Source organism: Canis lupus, chromosome 1 (assembly GCF_003254725.2).
Source record: "Canis lupus dingo isolate Sandy chromosome 1, ASM325472v2, whole genome shotgun sequence".
Classification (NCBI taxonomy): Eukaryota; Metazoa; Chordata; class Mammalia; order Carnivora; family Canidae; genus Canis; species Canis lupus.
The window spans coordinates 49518000-49540290 of record NC_064243.1 but is presented as its reverse complement, the minus strand read 5'-3'; the positions used below and the strand labels follow the sequence as shown (position 1 = coordinate 49540290).

Genomic DNA, 22291 nt, shown 5'->3' with positions numbered 1-22291 from the left:
AGAGACACACACACACAGAGGGAGAGAGAGAGAGAGGGAGAGACACAGGCAGAGGGAGAAGCAGGCTCCACGCAGGGAGCCCGATGTGGGAGCCGATCCTAGGACCCCGGAATCACGACCTGAGCCAAAGGCAAACGCTCAGCTGCTGAGCCACCCAGGCATCCCAGAAAATTTGATTTAAGTCATTATAGGGTACACTTTCCAGAATTAGTGTTTGCTGTGTTTTTTTTCTTTTTTTTAAAGATTTTACTTATTCATTCTAGAGAGTGAGAGAGAGAACACATGAGCAGGGGGAGGGACAAAGGGAGAGGGTGAAGTCCCTGATGCGGGGATCGAATGAACCCAGGAGCCTGAGATCATGACCTGAGCTGAAGGCAGATCCTTTACCAACAGAGCCACCCAGGTGACCCCCACCCCAACCCCCGCCACTGTGTTTGTTTTCTAAATCACATCCTGATCGATAGAATTTACCAAGCACACCTCTCTCCTTGGAAATAAGAGCTCAAATTGGGGGAAATACAGGATGAAGGCATGGGTATGGAGCTACTTTTCTTTTTTTTTTTAATTTATTTTTTATTGGTGTTCAATTTGCCAACATATAGAATAACACCCAGTGCTCATCCCATCAAGTACTTTTCCATGATCATTTGAAACATTTTTTCTAGCACTTTCTGGTACATTGAAAGTAAATTACAGCAGCCCAATTCCTATGCAAGGGCCACCTTCCAGTTTGGAGTATGGTAAATCAGGGGAGGATAGAAAGCAGAGACAGGGCAAGGTGGCCTCCAGAAGACGACTTGCCTCCGTCTGCTGGAGCACATTTACCCTGTGCCCCATGTGTTTGGGCGGGGAGGGCCTTTCTGAGAATGAGGGGCTGACCCTCAGTGATCCTTCCTACTGGATAATTTTCTCCAGTAGCTAAAGATGTTCTAGAAAGTCTCCTCTTTAAGAGAAAATTCTGAGAGCGCACATGCCCCCTGGAAAGAGCTCCTCTCACTGCTGGGCTTCTGAAGACTGGTCTTCTGACGCACTCCACAGCTTCTCCTGGTCACTCTTCGACCCACTCAGCCTGGCTTTGGTCCTCACCACTCCCCTCGAGGTGGTCAAGGCCGCCATGTTGCCTAATCCCATTTAGGCAAACTTTAGGCAACTTGCTGTCTTCATTTCATTAACCTCTTCTGGCCTCTCACACTGGGAAAATCACTTAGGTTCCACATCAAAAGCAGGGAGGCCAACATCTCCAGGCCCAGAGCAGACCTGTCAAAGCCAGCTTGGGCGCTGCCTGGAACCTCAGAACAGAGAACTCTCCCTGTAGCTCCTGTGGGAACACTCTCTGCCCTTGGAAGGGATGGAGAAACCCTCAGAGAGATTCTTTGGCTCAGATTTTATCTCCCAGAAAAATCAAAGCCAGTGTTTGTGCTTTTTTTTTTTTTTTTTTTAAATCATTTCCTCAGACATGCCAGATACCTGTCATCATTGTGGGGGAAAATGATTTTTCTTTAATTAACAGTGAGATGTCACTGTAGTAAGCCCAATATAAAAATGACCTTGTATAAAAAATGATCTTGTAAAGTAGTTGACATTTAATTCAGGTCTCATTTATTAAAATCACCAGCTCACCAACATTTTTATATCTCAGGGTGGAACCACACAGAGAATATCACATCGGTTTAAGAAAGAGAGTCACAACTACAGCTTAGAGTGTTGGAAATCAAGCAATGGCCTCCAGGTTGGGCTTAGAGCCAGGGATGGACAAATCGTTATCAGTAATTGCGAACACAGTGGCCACTGGTGGCCTCTTATGGTTCTATCACCGCATGGCAATCCACAGCAAATAAATCACATTTATTCTTATTTGAGGTCTCATGCCCATTAACATAGTACAGAAGTTGTTAAATAATCCTGATCTATGAATCTATCAATTCACTAGCTCTTTTAACATAATGCAGCCTACTAATGGAACTGCTTTCCTGACTCAACATTTTTATTCATGACACTGGGTCTGCTTTCCAAGAAAGCAGCAAGTTTTATGTGGCCGATGCAGAGCAAATAGAGGATTACAAAGTCATGATAACTGAATGGTGACGTTGATGAATCTTACCAGTTATCCCACTTTCATCTTCTATTTGCAGGTCATGGAAGCCTCCTGGATGACTATGTGAACACGCAGGGGGCTTCAGTGTTCAGCCTCACTAAGAAGCAGTTATCAGTAGGAAGCATAGAAGAATGTGCAGCCAAGTGTGAGGAGGAAACGGGGTTCATTTGCAGGTATTCTCTTGGTGGTTACTCGAATGTGGAAATATTGCCATTTGAGACACTATTATTTTGATAACGAGAAGTTTGCTCTGGGATTTATTAACAAAAACAGGATTTAAAAGGCAAGAGGAATTTCATGGGATTGGAGTTTGGGGTCTGTATTTGCTTCCTAGATCTGAAGCCATACGAACAGTTCCTTGGTAGAGTTTATTCGCGTCCCCGTCAGAAAAATGGCCCCAAAGGATGTTATAGTGAGACATGGCATCACAGCTACTGCTGCTCTTAGCTCTAGGTTTTGACATCATCATCAGTAAATATTTAATGAGAATCGTGTGACTGGAAGTGTCCCAGACCCTAAAGAGCAAAGGAGCAGAGATACAGTGATCTGATATACACAATTTGTATGATCTATATCAGTATGTGATAAATCTCTGTATAGTTGCAAGATCCAGTGCTTGCCTTTTTGTATCTATGGTGTAGTCACAGAAGCTGGATAAAATGTAAACATTTTTTAAAAATACAGGTAATGCTAGGTGTCAGTGACATCATCAATGAGGAAAGAACAATTCTTAAGGTTTGAGAGGGCTGGAGGAAGTCTAGGGAGGAGGGAGACACTGAGTGGGGCTCTAAAGGGTAAGTGACATGTACTGGGACAGGGGAGCCACATGGCCCTGTGAACAGGACCCAGCAGACCACACCACTACAGAAGAGCTCATGGAGGAGATGGTACTGGAAAGACGGTTGTGGATGGACTTGAAGGCAAGACTGAATGTCCACGACAGGACCACAGGGATGGGCAAGGTGGGGTGAGGTGAAGGGGGAGGAGATGACATGTGGAGGCTGAAATCAAGGGGACTTTCTGGGAAGGGGAAATTATAGGAGTCCAGAAGTCACATAGACCATCTTGGAATGAGCAACCAGAAACCAAATATTCCCGACTCTTTCCAACCCAAAAGCAAATATTCTAGTACTTAAGTGAAGAAAGAGCAAAGCGGTTAAAACAAAGAGAATTTGGAGGAGGAGAAGGTAAAGATAGAAGGAAACATGAGAAACTACCTGTTGACGCATCCTTTTTTTAGCACATCTTGATGCTGGGCCAAAGGTAATGGAAAGTATCCATTCTGAGCTCCTTGATCCATCAAGAGATACAATTATCTTTTAAGTCTTTTAATTATTAACAAAAACTTACTTTCCTTTAAATAGGGGAAAACATTTTGAGGGTTTCCTGATTTTTTTCTGCAGGTCATTCCAATATCACAGTAAAGAGCAACAATGTGTGATCATGCCTGAAAACAGCAAGTCTTCTATAGTCTTCAGGATGAGAGATGTGTTTTTATTCGAAAAGAGAAGTGCGTACAATATTTTCTTCTTCTTCTTCCTCCTCCTCCCGGTTTCCTTCTTCTTCTTCTTTTCCTCCCCACCCTTCCTCCTTCTGTCCCCACCTCCTTACATCTGTAGTTTATCAGACCAGAGAATGAAGACACTATTGTAGTGAAATTGCTCTCAGACTCAGGATAAGATTTGGGCACTAATCCAATTTGTTGAGTATATGACTTCACCTTTGAGATTTAGTTTTTCTTGATTTAAAAATGAAAAAATTAGATTGACAATCACTTCTACCTATGACCTAGAAAATAAGATAGTCAATATTTTCTTTTATTTTTGAGGAAAAGGGAATCTAAACATTCCTTATGATCTTGGCTTTTTGTTCTGCAGGGACCATGATCCTTGGGCCCTAGCTTCTGGACCAAAGCCTGGGGAAACAGAAAAACTGAGGTGTCTTAAATCCTCAGTAACAGTTGCATACAGACAAAATCCTTACTTTCATTTTTTAACATTTCCAATATTTTCTGGTCATAGTCTCAATTTCCCTCAGACTGGGAAATGTGATCTTTTGAAAATGTGCAAGACCTGCAGTTCCTTTTCCATAGTTTCCTTGAAAATTCTGGATTGCTATTTCCATTGTTTAGGATAACAGATGGCCTAGATTCCTATGGAAATTGCGTGACTTTTTCAAGATGCAAAGTTCCATTAAGTATGTCTGAAGATTTAAGTGAATATATGGCCCTTTAAAAATGACTCTGTACCCTGTTGTTGGCTGGGATTAAGACCATTTATAATAACAATGTAGCTCTCCAAATATTCTGTAACACAGGTGTTAAGGAAACATCCTCTTTCGCAAGTTCCTGACAATGACCTGCAACATTCTCTCTAGTCTCGACACAAAACACTATGGTTTTTTTTTTTTTTTAATATTTCTTTAGGTTAGGATTATTTCTACGCATCGGTTCATCTTCTGAGGTTTAGTTAGCTGTGTGTCTACTATACTCCTTTTCTTAACACTGTTTATCTCTCATTCTTGAGATTAAAGTGCTGAGAAAATCTAAAGTTTATCTGTTGAAGTTCTTAGTTTTTACAAATAGTAAAGGATGAGATATATAGGGTTACCTACTAGATTAAAAAAAAGGGGGTGGGGTGGGCACCTGGTACGATTTTCCCTGCAAAATGCTAACATTTAAATAAATCATTTGTAAATTGTTAACCAGAAAGAACGGGGGGGGGGGGGGGGGGTGACCACTAGGCTTAGTTTGAATAGTTGAATAGTTGTTTGTTTTCAAGCTGATGGAAAGGAGCAAAAGGTTATATCAACTCTGGTGGGTACATACAAACAAAAGAGAGGTAAAAAGTCAAAAGTCAGTCATTTTGCGGTGCTTGTTTCTTTACTGTAGCACATCGACCCACTGCTAAATTATCTGCCTGGGTTATTCTGGGAACACTCAATGTCAGATCACACTTTCATCTGCCCTTTCCAGCATGGCCACTGCCTCCGCCACATGGGTCTAAGTGGTCCCATCACTGGCCAAGCCACGGCAGCGGATGGGCCATAACTTCCCTGCCTGAAACTCCTCGTGTCCTTAGAATAAAATCCAAATACTTAACTGGATACTATTGGGGCCTGTGTTCTTGAAGGCTACCACATTTGCTTGAGTCACTAGGCTTTTCTACACTGGGCTTGTGTCTGTTCCTCCCACAAAGCAGAAACACAGCCCGTGGCCGAGGCCCCTCTTCTGTTTTCACCTCCTACCTCTCAACTCAAGCATCACCTGCTTTGCAAAGCCTCCTCTGGCCCCTGGGCCTCCAGAGTATCTTGAGTTTACACTTCTGATTGGTGTAATATGTCTACTGTAATAATCACTCTCAATGAGGATACATTTGCAGTCGTTATACATAGTCTTAGGTTAAAAGCATTTGTTTGCTATAGGTGTGTTAGAAGAACTTTCCTAATTGATCAATTAATTTAAAAACTTGACTAAGGTGGGAAATCATAAAATGTTTTCTAGTATAAAAATAAAATGTATCTTAAGTGTTTTATATCATCATGGAAAAACACAATTTACATTAGTACCTTTGGATGTAGAGTAGAAGCTTTTTTTCTCTAAATATGGGGCTACCATCAGCAGTTATCTGGTCCTTCCTTGCATAAACTATGCCCTAAGTGCGTTGTTTAGGATAATTGGTTTCCTACTCTTTCAAGTAGTGCAAGGTCTAGAGACATTTATTAGTCAATCCGACTGTAAAATATCTTTGTATTTTTAGGATTTCCCACCCAAAATGATATAGCCAACCATATGAGTAGATTACCCTCAGTGGGTTTGATTGCCTTTAGAAAAATCATTCAAAGTCTTTCAAGTCCTTAAAAACATTCATCTTGTTTTTTTTTAAGAAATTTTTTTCACATTCATTTCTCAGTTTACATAATCTTTAGTCAAATAAAGCTGTATAAAAACTTCTGACAATGCAAGTGTTGACTTTTGCGAAGCATAAAACCTGACTGGTGGGAAGAGAAGTGGATGGGCACACTGGAAAGTGATCTGCCAGCCATAGGGGCCCACCTCCCCACGTGTGGGAGACAGGTGGGCATCTGACAGTGTGTGTTCAAAACAAGTTGGCACCTGTTGGCTAACCAGTGAGTGGAGGCCAGTGGGAAGTGTCTACTGTCCACATACCTCTGTTTGGCAGTTTTTCATATTTAAAATACCGGGAGCCTCAAAGAATAGAAGTGGCTTGGATCTTTTTCCACCTCTGAAAAGTCTGCATCCCCCTGCCATGCCTGAAAAGCACCTGTCCCCATTCCCCTTCACTCTGTCCTCGTGCTATTTGTTTTCTCTGTTACATATGTTGCCACTAGCTCATTTCACAATGTGTGGCCTTGATTACTTTCTGTACCTAGCCTCTCTGACACCACTAGCATATAAGCTCCATGAGGGTAGGGCCTCCTTCTGCTTTCCCTATGTCTCCCTCACCCAGCATGGTTCCTGGTGCACAGAGGGGCTGTAGCTTTGAATGACTAAATCAAAGCACCAAAGTGCTTAGTGAACTCCAACTCTTACACAAATGTAAGATGTAAAAGACTCTCTTTCCAGGGAGTAGGAAAATGGTGTCTCCTCTGTGAGTCCTTCCAACAAGACTAGGCAGTGAAGGGCTCCCTCATGGGATTTCTCATGGAGGGTCTGACCCTTTTGTGGATCCCCCTTCAGTATATCTTTCAGAGTGCAAGACTGGAAATGGGAAAACCTACAGGGGGACCATGGCCAAAACGAAGAATGACGTTGCCTGTCAAAAATGGAGTGACAATTCTCCGCACAAACCTAAGTAAGACTTTTGTCTCTATGTTCATCTCTGATACTTAGAATGATCCCATTACCCCCAAATCAAACCAGATGCCATTTGCTCCAAATCAAACCGGACTAGATTAAGAAGCAGGTATGGAAAGAGCTTTATGGATGTAGAGGTAGGATGATTCAGCTATTTATAACACAAAAGCAGAAGGTGGTTGCTTTCCATTTGCTTTTGGGGGTGTACTGTTTGGGAAGACCAAGAGCATGGACGGATGCTTAATAAAAAAGAACAATAAAACCAGGAATCCCAGATTCCAGGTGGAGTCTGAGAAAAGAACAAAGGCGATTATGTTCAGGGTTGCATTAGCCTCAATTAAGCCTTCCAAGTCAGAACCCTTACCACTTGTTCACCTCAACATTGCAGAGCAAAGGAGCAAATAGAATGTAAATGAAAAGCAAATGATCTCACAACTTGCCCATGAATTATTTTAGTGTCGTTCTTTTTGTGCTTTCCCCCAGGATGGTATTAGGTGGCTTTAACAGTAACAATTCTTATCTATTCTCAGTGACAATGTGTATCAACTAGGAATTTAGTGTCTACTATCCCCTCTCCAACAAACTGCCTTTATTATATCTCTATGAGATGGGCAGATATAATATTCCCAAGATACACAACTTATAGAGGAAAAATGATTAAACCAAATGGCCAAATTATGAAGGGTCAGGGGCTTTTTAGAGATAGTTTAGGCCTTCTGAACCCAGCAGATGAGGACACTGAGGCCCTGAGAGGCGCACTTTGCCAAAAACACATGCATCGAGGCACAGAAAGGATATCTGCCACTTAGACCCTTCAAGTCTTGGGCTTTCAATCTAATTTTTATCTCTACACAACTCATTTCTAGAACTGGAAATGAGCATAACTCTACTCCCCCACCCCACCCCACATATGAAATCAGACAAATTTTAACTTGAGATGCTACCTATTAGGTGTTCTCACTGAGGCAAGATATATTCTGATATTGTGCCTCAATGTTTTCATCCATAAAATAGAGATAATAACACTTTCCCCATAGTGGTTTTACTAAAGCTAAATGAGAGAACGTGTAGAAGGATTTCAGTATTGTCTACCGCATAGTTTACACAGACAGAATCGCATTAACTGCTGCTATTTTTACAGAGAGAAGGGCAACTGATGAAAGCAGGTGTTTAGAAAGAATCAAGAATTTGGCAGGCGTTTGAGGCCTTTGTATTTCTAGTGACTGTGCATAAAAACACTGACTCTACTTCTATGACTTAGCTGTCAATATGGTAATAGTGGTAATATTAGCTACTGTACTGAAACAGCCTATGGGTAAAGAACTGGAAATCAGACAGCACAAATGCTGCAGCACGGAGCTCGAATGCATGAACCCCATAAGAATAGAACCTCATTCTGCCTTCCAATAACATACTGATTTTTCAAATATATTTGACCCTTGAATAACACGGGATTAGGGCCACTGACCTCCTGTGCAGTTGAAAATCTATGTATAATTTTTGACCCTCCCCCAAAAGCTTAGCCACCAACAGCCTGCTGTTGACAGGAAGCCTTCCTGAGAGCATAACCAGTCAATGAACACATATTTTGTGTGTTTCATGTATTATGTATTCCAATAAAGTAAGCTAAAGAAAAGAGAATGTTCCTAAGAAAATTGTAGGGAAGAGAAAAAACGTTACAGCACTGTACTGTATTTATTGAAAAAATCCACGTGTAAGTGGAGCCACACAGCTTCAACCCATGCTGTTCAAGGGTTCACTGTAAAGTCAGGGAGTCTTTCCTACCCTCCACAGCTATACGCCTGAGAAGCACCCCTTGGAGGGGCTGGAGGAGAACTATTGCAGGAACCCTGACAACGACGAGAACGGGCCCTGGTGCTACACCACAAACCCAGACGTGAGGTTCGACTACTGCAACATTCCAGAATGTGAAGGTCAGGAGCGGCTCTAGAAAGTGTTTTTACGTCTACCATTTATCTGTAATGTGATTTATGTGTAATGTGTGTAAGCGATTCCCTACGGGGATGTTATTGGTAACCAATTAGTGGCATGTTTGACAAAATTAAGTAAGGCATGTACCTCTTGGAAAAGACCAAAAATTTGCTCAGACACCCCTCCTTATTGAACTTAATTATTTTATTAAAATGTTACATTGATGCATACAAATAATCAAACTAGATTTTGATTTTATATTTCTGTCAAATTATAAATTGTTAAATTAAAAATTAAATTTATATTCTAGATGTAATTTCTTATGCTTAAAGCTCTTACACAGTATAGAGCCAAAAATAGACTTGTAATTAAATAGTTAAAAATGAAACTACAAAATTAGGGCACCTGGGTGGCGCCAGTCAGTTGAGTGACTCTTGGTTTCAGCTCAGGTCATGATCTCAGGGTCATGAGATCAAGTCCCACGATGGGCTCCTGGTTCGGTGGAGAGTCTGCTTGCAAATTTCGCTCCCTCCTTCCCTCCCCTCCCTTGCTCACTTTCTCTCTTTCTCTCAAATAAATAAATCCTTCTTTTTTAAAATGAAATGACAAAACCAATAAAATCCAAATAAAAGTATTAATTTAATGTGATAGACTTTGTTGTTTCATCAAAGATAAGCAACAAACCAGTTTTTAAACCAGCAGTTTTTAAACCATTGTTTTTATGGACCGTAACAGTGTACTTTGAGAGTAAATGCCAAAAAAAGTTTAAAACGTCCTATTGAAAAAAATTCTCTTCATTTCATATTTTCTGCTACATTTATTGATGGAAAAGGGTAACAGATGAGGGTGGAATCTGTGCTACAGTGTGGCTAGTGTTTGCTCTGTGCAACAGCTCAGATCTCCCATCTTTGTTTCAACCATAGAGATGCTTTATTGGCGCAATGTTATGAGGCCATCTGGCCCTTAATCCACACGAAAGCATCAGTTTTGTATCAAGTCTGCCTCTGTCTTCTGTATCAGTACATAAAAAATTAAAATTGTGTTTCTCTGCTGCACCATGGTATTTCAATAATTCCAAACCAAAGTTTCAGTTTTTAAATAATGTAGGAAAGCAAAAAACAGCCAGTCTTCTCAGTACAGAAGTCCCTTATTATACTCAAAGGACACGTTCCAAGACCCCTAGTTGATGCCAAAATCTGCAGACAGCACACAACTTTTTAGATACTATGGTTTCTTTTCCCCGTATGTGCATACGATAAAGTTTAATTTACAAATTAGGCATAGAAAGGGATTAACAGCAATAACTGATAATCAAGTAGAATGGTTATGACGATACAGTATAATGGAGCTTATGTGAATGTGGTCTCCCCACCTCCACTTCTTATTGTACTATGTTCTCCCTTCTTCCTCTTGTGATGACGTGAGATGATAAAATGCCTACATGTTGAGATGAAGGGAGGGGAATGTCGTAGGCACTGGGATGTGACAGTAGGCCCTGTGAACCTACTGACGATATGTCAGGCCACCTGCTTTTGGACCGAGGTTCATCTCAGGTAGCTCAAAACCAGAAAGCAAACCTGTGGATAAGCAGAGACCGCTGTCATATAAAAAGAGAAACACTGTCCCTGTAGGTGAATATCAGTCCCCAGGGAGGTCATGGGCATAAACCAAAACTCAAGCATTAAAATCTTGAGAAGGTGCCAGCTGATTTGGCAGTCATCCACGTGATCAGAATAATTTCATAGACATTTTTAAAGATCATTGTTGAAATGAAAACAAAAAGTATTTAAAAATCCTAGCAGAGAACTTAAGGATTTCTGAGACTACATGCACCTTCTCCCCATCCCCCTCCTACCCACCAAGGGCCAGCACCTTTGAGGACAGGGCATTATGGAAATTCTGGATGTGGTCATGACTAGAATAGTTGAGGGGATGTTGAACAAGATACACTAATTTTACCATTTGAAGAGAGAAGGACATTTTAGATTGTATTAGAAGAGTCCTTACAGTCAATTTTGTTGCCAGGCTATTGTTGGAAAAGACGAATGAATAGCTAGCAGGTGGTATTTGAGACATTGCTAGGTTGACTCTTTTGCAATGCACCCATTTCTGTTTTTCTTCCTTCTTCTCTTCCTTCTCCATTCTGTGCAGAGGAATGTATGCATTGCAGTGGGGAAAATTATGAGGGCAAAATTTCCAAGACAAAGTCTGGACTCGAGTGCCAAGCCTGGAACTCTCAAACCCCACATGCTCATGGATATATTCCTTCCAAGTAAGTCTTATGGGGAAAGAAATTAGATGTTTACAACTCTGCAGCTCTATGGGGCATTTAAGGTTATTTGGACATTTTAGCATTTCTCAGGAAGCAAAGGCATCTGAAGTCTTGAATTTCAAAGTTGGTACCTTCCCACCTGACTGCAAGTGAGGTATACATTCTTGCTACTCACAATGTGGTCCATGGAGGAGTGATATCACCCGAGAGTTTGTTAGAAATGCAGAATCTCTGAACCTCTGAATCTGAATTCCCATTATCACCAGATTCCTGGCTGATTAGTATGCACACTAGATTTTGAGAAATTCGGATACGTGTCATTCTGATTTTCCAAATATTTCCCTCTTCTCTTTATTCCTTCTCTTTATCCTCTTCCTTTACACTGACGAGGTTCAAGGCTTCCTGGTGTATGATCTATGGGTGGGCTTTAGGGGTTTGGTAAATCCAACATTTTATGTGTATTTATATCAGTGTATTTTTCTGGGGTGGGATTCCTAACTTCCTCCGAAGTTTCAAAGAGGATCTTGAATTCAGAGCAGGAATAAGAATCCATGATCTAGAAAGTAATGATGATTTCTAGAGTAAGATCTTGTGGGTCTTCTGCTGTACGTTACTTGCACCAGAAAATGCCTCCTTCTCTGTAGCTGCTTTTCTTCTGTCTCTTCATTCTATGACAACGGTAGAACCATAATGGGGCTTTTAAAACTCCTAAGAAATGGGACTCAGCCACAGATTTCCCTGTGGAACACAGTCCCACTGAATTTCGGTACCTCCCATTCCATATTGCTAGCTTAAAACCCAGCTTTGTCATTCTCCTTCCAAAAAGAAATATGGCAAAAACCTCAAGGCCCAGGCTGGGTACATTCACTTCCCACAGACAAGAAGAGGCTTGCTCAAGCCACTGCTGGCTGCTCTCTGCGTCCCGACTGAATATTTACAGCGTCAGAGAGGCCCACTGAGTATGTCACAGTCTTAGTCACTGGGTCTCTGCTGAGGTCCCTACCGCTCTATTTGGCCAGGTGCTTACAGGAGCATAATTATCCCTTCCAGTTTCTCTAAGCTTGAAGGCCAGCAGAGCCAGAACCTGGCAGACAGGAAGGGCCATCCATTCCTTTGAGTTATGAGGACGCTGATTTTTTGCTCATACCGTGTATTAGAGGACTATCTAATGATCAGGGAGTACTTTGTGTTGCAAATTAGCTATCATTAGCAGCTGAATAACTGGAGTTGGCTTACATTAACTTTCCGGGTGGCCAAAATGATTAAGTTCTCTGATTTTTGCCCATGTAAACTGTTAGAAAAACATCCCTTAGAATATTGAGCTGATCTTTCTAATGAAGTTGTTATGTCTTTGAGAAAAGCCTGCATCCGGTCATTTCTTTGGATACCTGACTGTGCCTTGCACACAGCAGATGCTCAATATTTGCTCATTTGAAATCATTCTCGGCCATAACTGTAAAATGTTCAGTGCTATTCAAATCCTTCTTGAGGCACTTGGGTGGCTCAGTGGTTGAGCGTCTGAGTTCAGCTCAGGGCGTGATCCTGGGGTCCTGGGATCAAGCCTGCGTCAGGCTCCCTGTGCGGAGTCTGCTTCTCCTTCTGCCTGTGTCTCTGCCTCTCTCTCTGGGTCTCTGATGAATAAATCAATAAACTATTTATTTTTTTTTCAATAAACTATTTAATAAAATAAAATAAATTATTTTATTTTATAAATAAATATAATAAATAATATAAATAATATGTAATATATAATATATAATATAAATATATATTTATAATAATATAAATGATAAATAATATAAATAAATAAAAAATTCTTTAATAAAATAAAATAAAATCCTTCTTGTCAATTCAGATTTCCAAGCAAGAACTTGAAGATGAATTACTGCCGTAACCCTGATGGGGAGCCCCGCCCATGGTGTTTCACCATGGATCCCAACAAACGCTGGGAATTCTGTGACATTCCCCGCTGTAGTAAGTATGGCTCATACCCAGTGCTCAGGGATCCTCCCCCATTCTGCCCTTGGAATAAAAACAAACAAACAACAACCAAAAAACCCCCAAAAACCAAATAAATGAAAACTTTGTATCAGTGCTTGAGTGCTGTGCCTAAGAAGTGCCCTCCAGGTCCAATAAGATGTCACTGATCTTCTAAAACAATTTATTGGTTACTGTAGAAAATTGATCAGAGCCTCCACCGATTATGTTTTTGTTGTTTTTCCTGCCTCTTCTGAGTACAGCTGAATGTAGGTTTTGGAGAAGTACCTCTATTATCCTAGTTTTCTCTAGTTCTAAAAGGCAATAGACCTGTGCTTTCTGGTACATGGATTTCCTTATCAGTTAGAGTTCCTTGTAACTGTTGCTTTATAAGCAGATTTCTCCAGATGTACAGTTTTTCAGTGAGCCAGACTTGTGAAAGACCAGCAGAAAAGCATTCAGGGGGACACTTGGAAGGAATGACTTGGAAAGAATCATTTTATAATATTTTCCTTCTGGGAGAATTTGTAGCAAAAGACTAAATATTTAGACAAGGACAGACATCAGAAGTTAAAAGAAAGATGCAGAAAATCCTGATGGTGGCTTCCTGTTCTTTGATCTGATAATCATCCTTTAGAACTCTGAGGGTTATCAGGTGCTCTCCTTTATGAATATCAATTTCTCTTTTTGTCACCTTTTTTTTTTCCTCTCAAGAATTTCTTGATTTCTGTATTATACATTTTCCGTGGAGATAATTTTGCCTTCTTTCAATCGACTCTCTTTTGTTTGACTTTATGGAATGCTGAGTGGCACCCAGTTATGTTTACTCAATGAATAATTTATTCATCATAAAGGAAGTTGTATCATTGGTATAGGTGACACTTATCACGTATGATGAACTGAACAGAGGAAACATAGAAAGAAGCATCTACACCAAGGGTCTTGTCCTGGGAGGAGTTCCTTGTGAGATGATCTCATAAACACTGATTCTAGCAACTCAACTTCTTTTGAAAATGGTAGACAATTTTCAAGGGCCAGATTCTAAGAGAGGATGAGCAGAAGGCAGGCTGATACTCTTTGCATCCATTCCTCTACAACATCCATGAATTCTTTATTTTAAAAATATTCATTGCAACATATTACCTCATTCAAGCAACACCACCACCCCCTTCGGGCCCAACGTACCAGTGTCTGAAGGGCAGAGGGGAGAGCTACCGAGGGAAGGTGTCCGTCACTGTCTCTGGACATACATGTCAGCACTGGAGTGAACAGACCCCTCACAAGCACAACAGGACCCCAGAAAACTTCCCTTGCAAGTAAGTGCGCCTCTGGTCTCAATCCTCTGGTCTCCATCCTCTCTGGAATGTGAAACCCCACTGACTTGGCCTTGGTTTTGTTCCTGGAGGAACCTACTTTAACAGTATTCTGGAATGAAAACTGGCCAAATCATCTGCAAAGGAAGTGAAATTTTGCGCTTGATTTTGTTCTAAGACTCCTTCTCAAAGTACGGCTCACCAGCCCAGCAGCATGGGCATCAGCGAATTTGTTAGGAATGCAGATTCCTGGGTCCTATCCAGACCTACTAAATCAGAAACTTGGGAGTGGGTCCCAGCAACATGCTCTGACAAGCCCTCCACTAAAACGCACAGTGAGATTTGAGAACGGTTAAATTCTGCTGCTGTAACACTTGAATTCCTTGGCTCTGAGGTATCCTTGAGGCAGGAACAGTGCAGAAAATACTGTATTTTCAGCATTGTGCATAGGGCCTGGCACCCAGCAAAAGATCAATTTTGTTCGACTATCCACAGTTGAGACATATATTCCCTTCATTTACCAGCGAGAAGCATCAGTGCCATAACTCTACAGACCCTGTGGAATCCCAGTTCTGCTTCAGTTTCCACCTATTATTTGGTCTGTGTAATTCTGGAGAATTAGCTGGATATATCCCCAATATCACCATTAATAAGCATGGGTGCATCATTATTTATTTAGCCTTTTTGGAAAGCCGAACTCATAATCACTTCTTTTTTCAGAAATTTGGATGAAAACTACTGTCGCAACCCTGATGGAGAAACAGCTCCATGGTGCTACACAACCAACAGTGAGGTGAGGTGGGAACACTGCCAGATTCCGTCCTGTGAGTCCTCTCCAATAACCACAGAATATTTGGATGCCCCAGGTAAGAAAAGGGGATGAAAGCTTATCGAGGGCCCCAGTGTGCCCTCTTTTTCCACTCCAATGGGATCACAATACACATTAGCTTTGCTTATAGTTTAATTCTGATCTGGTCAGAGGATATGCTCTGTGATTTCAATTCTATTAATTTGTTGAGGCTTGTTTTAAGGCTCAGAATATGGTCATCTTGCTGAATGTGCCCTGTGTCCTTGAAAGGAGCGTTAGCTTTGCTGTTGTTGGGTAGAGTGTCCTGTAAAGGCCAATTAGGACAAGTGGGTTAGTATGGTTCCGCTCTTCTGAATCCATACTAATTTTTTTAAAGTCTCCGTTCCACTGATTACTGAGAGATGAACAGTGACATCTGCAACTTCAGCTGCAGATTCATCCGTCTTTTTGGTCTTTGCTTTATCTATTCTGGAACCCTCTGTTAGGCATATATACATTTAGGGTTGTTATGTCTTCTGAAGAAATGACCCCTTTATCATTAGGTAATGTCTTCCCTTATCTTTGGAAATATTGCCTGCTCTAGTCTACTTTCACTGATAGGAATACAGCCCTTGAAGCTCTATTTGCACTGGTGTTTGCATGATACCTCTTTTTTCCTCAGCCTTTTTTAATGAGATGCTTGGCATTTGCATTTAATGTAATTGTTAATATGGTTGGATTTAAGTTATTTCTACTTGTCCTGTTTGAGCTTTATTCCTTTTAAAATCTTTTTCTGCCTTTGTTTGTGTTCACTCAATATTTTTTGATTCTCTTTTATCACCACTATTTGCTTATTAGTTAAACCATTTTGATGTTTTTAGTATTTTTTCTAACATTTAGAATATACATCTTTAGCTTACCCGCATCCTACCTTCGAATGATATTACTTTACTTGATGTATAATGCAAGAACCCGAAAACATTGTATTTCTATTTCTTCCTTCCAAAGTGGTGTGCTACTGTTCTCAAAGAACTTATTTCAACTATGGTATAAATCTCACAATATATTGATATTATTTTTGCCTGAATAGTCACATTTCAAAGTGATAATAAACTTAAAATATCTATCTATCATCTATCTATCTATCTATCTATCTATCTATCTATCTATCCCATTTCTGACGCTCTTCATTTACTTTTGGAGATTCAAATTTCTATCTGGTATCACATTCCTTCTGCAAAAAAAACGCAGCCTTTAACATTTTTTGTAATACAGATCTGCTGCTACTGACATCTTTCAGCTTTTGTATGTCTGAAAGTCTTTATTTTGCCTTCAGTTTAAAAAAATAATTTTGTTGGTTGTAGAATTCTGGGCTGAAAATATTTTCCTTTTACCACTTTAAACATGTCACTCCATATATTCTGTTCTGAACAGCTTCTGCCGAGAAATCTGGTCTCTGTTCCTATGTATTTCATACTTCTTTCCTCTCTGGCTGCCTTTAAGACTTTCTCTTATTGTTGTCTGCAGTCTGATTGTGATGTGTCCTCATGTGTTGTTTATTTCTTTACTTTTTCATGTTTATCCTGCTTGAGGTTCTCTGAGCTTCTTGAATTTGTGGATTGTTGATTTTCATTACTTTTGTAAAATTCTCAACCATTATTATGCAAATATTTTTTCCCTGCTCTCATTCTCTCTTTTTCTATTTTCCTTTTCTAGACTCCATTAGCCTTTCATATTATCTCATACCTCTTGTATGTTTGTTCTACTTTTCCCTCCACTTTTTTTTTTTGTCTTTTTACATGTCACGTTAGATAATTTCTTTTAACCTGCATTCAAGTTCACTGATTGCCTTTTCGGTTGTGTCTAGTTGGCTGCTCAGCCCCTCAAAGGAATTCTTCATCTCTAATACCATGGTTTTATTTCTAGCATTTGCATTTTATTCTTTTTTTATAGTTTCCGTCTCAGCTGAAATTCTCCTAAATTTGTGTGTATCATTCACCTCTACACTCAGATGCTTCAGCATGTTAATCCTCACAGTCTCTAATAGTCTGCTCTAGTCATCTCTGAGTCTGGTTCTTTTGATTGCTCTTTCTTTTTTGGTATATCTTGTGATTCTTTTATCAAATGCTAGGCATGCTGTGCAGCAGACTAGTAGAGATTGCAGTAAATATTCCTTCCACTTTGAAATGGACCCCCTCCTTTCGTAAGCATGTTGTGTGGGTGACTGAGTCAACTAGTCTCAGTGATGAACTAGTGATGAACTAGTCAGATGAACTGCGTCTGAGCCATTGCTGTTTTTACTTTAAGCAAGCATCCCATTCCTCATATCCCCTTCTCACTCCTTCACATTCCTTAGAATACAGTTTGGGGGTGGGGCTCAAGAGTTTTCTTAGGATTCCTAATTCAGTCTCAATTTTTAGCAGTCACTGCATGTTTACACCACAAAGGGGTCTTGCTCCAAACCAGACTTTTGTGACAAACTGCTATAAAATTACTTGTTTCTCAATGCTATGCTCTTGATGGGGGTGGGCATTCTCTACCTTCCTCATCTACCCTCAGTCTTAGATGGGCTCTATGCACATAGGCTTTGAAGGTAGTGTTTTCTTAATGTTCTTCTCCCTTCTTTCCATGGAACTAAATTCTAACTTGTATCTGTGGTGGTTCTTAAGTAGAAAAGTAGCAGACTTCTGCTCCACATCAGTGAAAGAGCCTTGGCACAAAAGAATTCCCAGGCCTCCCCTAGAGGAGAATATATTTTTGCCTCTGCCCCTCCCTGAGAGGCAAGGGATATTTTGCTTGCATGCTTGGATGCGGAACTATTTTCTGCCCCATCTCCTAGCAGCTTAAGACTTTGGCTTTGTATAAAGAAAAGGTCTGGGGAAACCCATACAAGGATATCATTTCTGCCCCCACTGGAAACCACTTGCCACATGCAGCCTGCACTACTGAATGTACCTCTGAGCTCATACCCAATTGTTCTCATGAACACTCAGTAGACATCCATAAACAAGAATTGCACATGAGTGCAATTTCCAATTAAAAGCACTCTGACCCATGTGTTTTTTTCCTGAGCTTTAATTAAATATTTGCAAGAAAAATTAGGTCATTAAAGTTCTACAGTGTGATGGAGATATTGTTTTCTTTGCAAGTCCATTTGCCTCCCAATATGGAAAAGAAAGCAAAATTAATTCCCAGAGACTATAGTTCTGTTTGTGCCATCAATTGCTTCACATATCTGTTCTAGTGATTACTTAGTTGATTATCTTCTGTTTCAGCTTCAGTGCCACCTGAACAAACTCCTGTGGTCCAGGAGTGCTACCACGGCAATGGGCAGAGTTATCGAGGCACATCATCCACTACTATCACAGGAAGAAAATGTCAGTCTTGGTCATCTATGACACCACACCGACATGAGAAGACCCCAGAACACTTCCCGGAGGCGTATGTCTTTGATTTTTACCATGAGGGGAACAATAGCCAATGAAAATTTCTGTTTGAAGGTCCATGCTTTAAACTAACATCTTAGAATCAAATTTATCTTGGCTCCAAGAATACGAGGCAAATGTCTTGGGCACCTTGCTTTTGAGCAAAAGCTCTGAAAAAGGAGAAGTTACAGACTGGTTATCTTTCCTGAGTACTTCTGTGAAAGGAAGAGGAGATGTATTGAGGTGTTGAGTTCATGCTAGTGGAAAGCTCAGGAGACCAAAAGACCAAAAACTTAGAAACAGTACTATTCCACTTCCACAGACCTACTAAAGACCCATGCAATCTTTCAACTATGGAATCTTATTATTCCAACCTGCAACCTCTGAAATGAAGTTTGTGTTTGTCATTGGATCACAAATATCTATATACTTGAATATATATATCATCCAGTATATATCACTTAAGTTGTAGTAATATATGGGTCCTGAGCACAAGTGGTCTGCAGTGGTATGAGCTGCCAGGACATAAAGAGCAAAAGCAGGAGGGCAGATGAGTGTTAGGAAGTATACAGATGCTGATAGGCAAAATGGACAGGTAGATGGGCAAAGAGCAGCTTTCCCACCATAAACATTTACAAAATGTAGGGAAAAACTGTTTGCACCTGATGGACAACAGTTATCACAGGACTGAGAACCTTTAGAAAGTGAAATAAATTATTAGTAGTAAATTAGTAATTGGGCTTACTGAGGCAGCTATGATTTTGTAGGCTGGGTAATAATAAGAAAAGATCAGTGTAGAGAAGGAGCTCAACTAATACGCACAGCTCTCCTTAAATCTTGGCTGAATATAGAGGTGCACACACACAGGGAGAGATTCCACAAAGTTCATGGGACAAAGAACAACCATGAGGAAGAAACAACTACCAGGGAGTGGTGAAATGAATGGGGATTATAGAACCCACACAACATTGGGAGATTCTATGTTCAGAGGCTTGAAATTCTGACTATCCAGAGAGGAGAGACTTCATGGAACACTGTAAGCATCCAGTAGAGACTCTAGAAGAGTCACACGTTAGGAGTAGAATTAGTGTATTCCTAAAATAAAGATTATTCTAGAAACACCCCACCAAAGCTTAAAAGCAACCCTAAGAGAATCAGAATAATCTATTAGTAAATTAGCTGTTTGCCACATGTAAATTCAACTGTCTTTAGAGGAAAACAACAAAATCCAGTCAGTCATGTGGCATATACAATGCCTGACACAAATTTAAAAATACCAGACATACGAAGATAACATTAAATGTGATTCAGTGCCAGGAGAAAAATCAGTCAAAACAAGCAGACCCAGAAATGATAGAAATGATGGAATAAGCAGACAGAAATTTAAAAAGATATTATGATTGTGTTCAAGGATTTGAAGGAAAATAGGAATATAAAAGAGAAAAGTGGACATTCTAAAGAGAAAAGAGAACTATAAAAGAGCCAAATGGAAAAGACAGGACTTAAAAAATATATCTTAAATAAAAAATTCATTAGATGGCCTTACCATCAGGTTAGACATTACAGAAGAAAAAGTTAACTTGAAAATAATGCAGTATAAGCTATACAACCTGCAGTACAAATTCAAAACAAAAACTGAAAGAAAATAAACAGAACTTCAAAGATCTCTTCAAAAAGTCTAATATATATTTAAATCAAGTCCCAGAAGGAGAGGAAACAGATATTGAAACAGAAAAAAATACTTCAAGCAAAGATGGCTGAAAAATTTTCCAAATATGAAGAAAATTATAAACTTATAGGTTCAAGAAGCTCAATGAACCGTAAATAGAATTTTAAAATTTATCAAATTTTATTAAATATTCAAGGAGAGTTAATACTGATCCCTTATAATTGCTTACAGAAAATAGAGAAGGAGGGAATACTTCTCAACTCAATTTGTGAGGCCCAAAAAACTGAGATACAAAAAGTAGACAAGAATATTGCAAGAAACTACAGAACATTTTCTGTTGTGAACGTAGACAAAAAGACAACTAAAATTAGTAAAATGAATGCAGGTTTGGTTTAACATTTACAAACAATCTACATAATCCAATATGTTAACAGAATAAAAGTGATAAATCATATGATTGTATAAATAGATATAGGAAAACATTAGACAATATTTAACACTTATCCATGATTGTAAAAAGTCTTAGCAAACTAGGAATAGAAGGGAAACTCCTCAACTTGATCAAGACAATCTACAAAAATCTTCCAGCAAATATGTTAATGAGGAAAGATTAATACTTTCTCTGTAAAATTGAGAAGAAGAAAAAAAAAATAAAGAGCCTAAAGTTTAGAAAGGAATTAGTACATCTGTCTTTATTCACAGAAAACTAGATTAATAGATTCAGAATCCTAAGGACAAAAATAAGTGAATTTTGCAAAATCAAAAGATACAAAAGTAATACAATTTCAATACACAACAATCTATTGTATATCTATACCAGAAATAACCACTTGGAAAAGAAAAATTTTAGAACAAATCACTGGCAATGGTATAAAAAATGAAGTATTTAATGATAAATTTAAGAAAATGTTTATAAGAGCTATATGCTACATACTGTAAAATATTGAGAAAAATTTAAAAGATCTAAATAAATATATACTATGTTTGTGGATTCAAAGAATCAATATTAATTCTTACCAAGTTGGATTTTGGATTCAACATACATTCAAGCAAAATTCCTGTGGCTTTTTTTTTCTTTTTGGGGGGGAAAAAGACAAAATCTATATGCAATGGACCTAGAATCACCAAAACAATCTATAGAAGAAGACAAAAGTTGGAGGACTTACCCACCCTGATTTAAAGACTTATGATAAAAGTGTATTATCAAGACACAATGGTACTGGTGGAAATATACACAAATAGAGAAACGAACATTCCAGAAACAGACCTGTATATATTTACCGTATTTAAATACGGTTAATTGATTTTCAATATGGATGGCAAAGCAAAGCAGTAGGAATAGGAAATCTTTTCCAAAATGATTCTGGAACAAATGGATAGCCATACAGAAAAACAAAACAAAACAACCAAATCCTTGACTCTTCTTATCTCACATTAGATAAAGTCCTTCAACCTGAAGGTACAAGCTAAAACCAAAGCTGAACTATGAAGCTTCCAGGCAAAAACATAAAAGAATATTTTCATAGCCTTCAGGAAGGCAAAAATTTTTAGACAAGACCTAAAAGATGGAATAAAAGGAAAAACATGTCTAATCTGGACTTTAACAAAATGAATACTCCTGCTCACCAAAAGTCACTATTAAAAAAAATGGATATGTCACAGACTGGGAGAAAAATATACTCAATGCATATATTTGACATGGCTTACATCCAGAATATATAAATATTTTCCCTACCTAATAAAAATGGACAGAACTTCCTCTGGCATTCCACAGGGAAGATATACAAGTGGCCATTAAGTACCTAAAAAAATTCTCAATATCTTAGCCATCAAGGAGATAAGTTATAACCACAATAGCCCATTGGCAGTGCCTGCCATTAGAACGACAGACGATAAGTGATGCCAAGATCATAGAACAACCACCCCCCTCCTCCGTGCTGTGTGGAGTATGAAATGTACAATTATTTTTTAAAAAAATATTTTATTCATTCATAAGAGACCCAGA

General features: G+C 39.3%; 1 protein-coding gene across 1 annotated transcript in view; it reads left to right on the top strand.

Moving 5' to 3' along the window:
- PLG (plasminogen) overlaps nucleotides 1–22291 on the top strand; it is a 38035-nt gene that overhangs the window by 2257 nt on the left and 13487 nt on the right. The window contains exons 2-10 of the mRNA XM_025422688.3: nucleotides 2133–2268; nucleotides 3499–3605; nucleotides 6795–6909; nucleotides 8706–8845; nucleotides 10995–11115; nucleotides 12971–13089; nucleotides 14246–14408; nucleotides 15126–15271; nucleotides 18468–18633. Of these exons, the coding sequence (XP_025278473.3) occupies nucleotides 2133–2268; nucleotides 3499–3605; nucleotides 6795–6909; nucleotides 8706–8845; nucleotides 10995–11115; nucleotides 12971–13089; nucleotides 14246–14408; nucleotides 15126–15271; nucleotides 18468–18633 (1213 nt within the window). The remainder of the gene's footprint in view (nucleotides 1–2132; nucleotides 2269–3498; nucleotides 3606–6794; nucleotides 6910–8705; nucleotides 8846–10994; nucleotides 11116–12970; nucleotides 13090–14245; nucleotides 14409–15125; nucleotides 15272–18467; nucleotides 18634–22291) is intronic.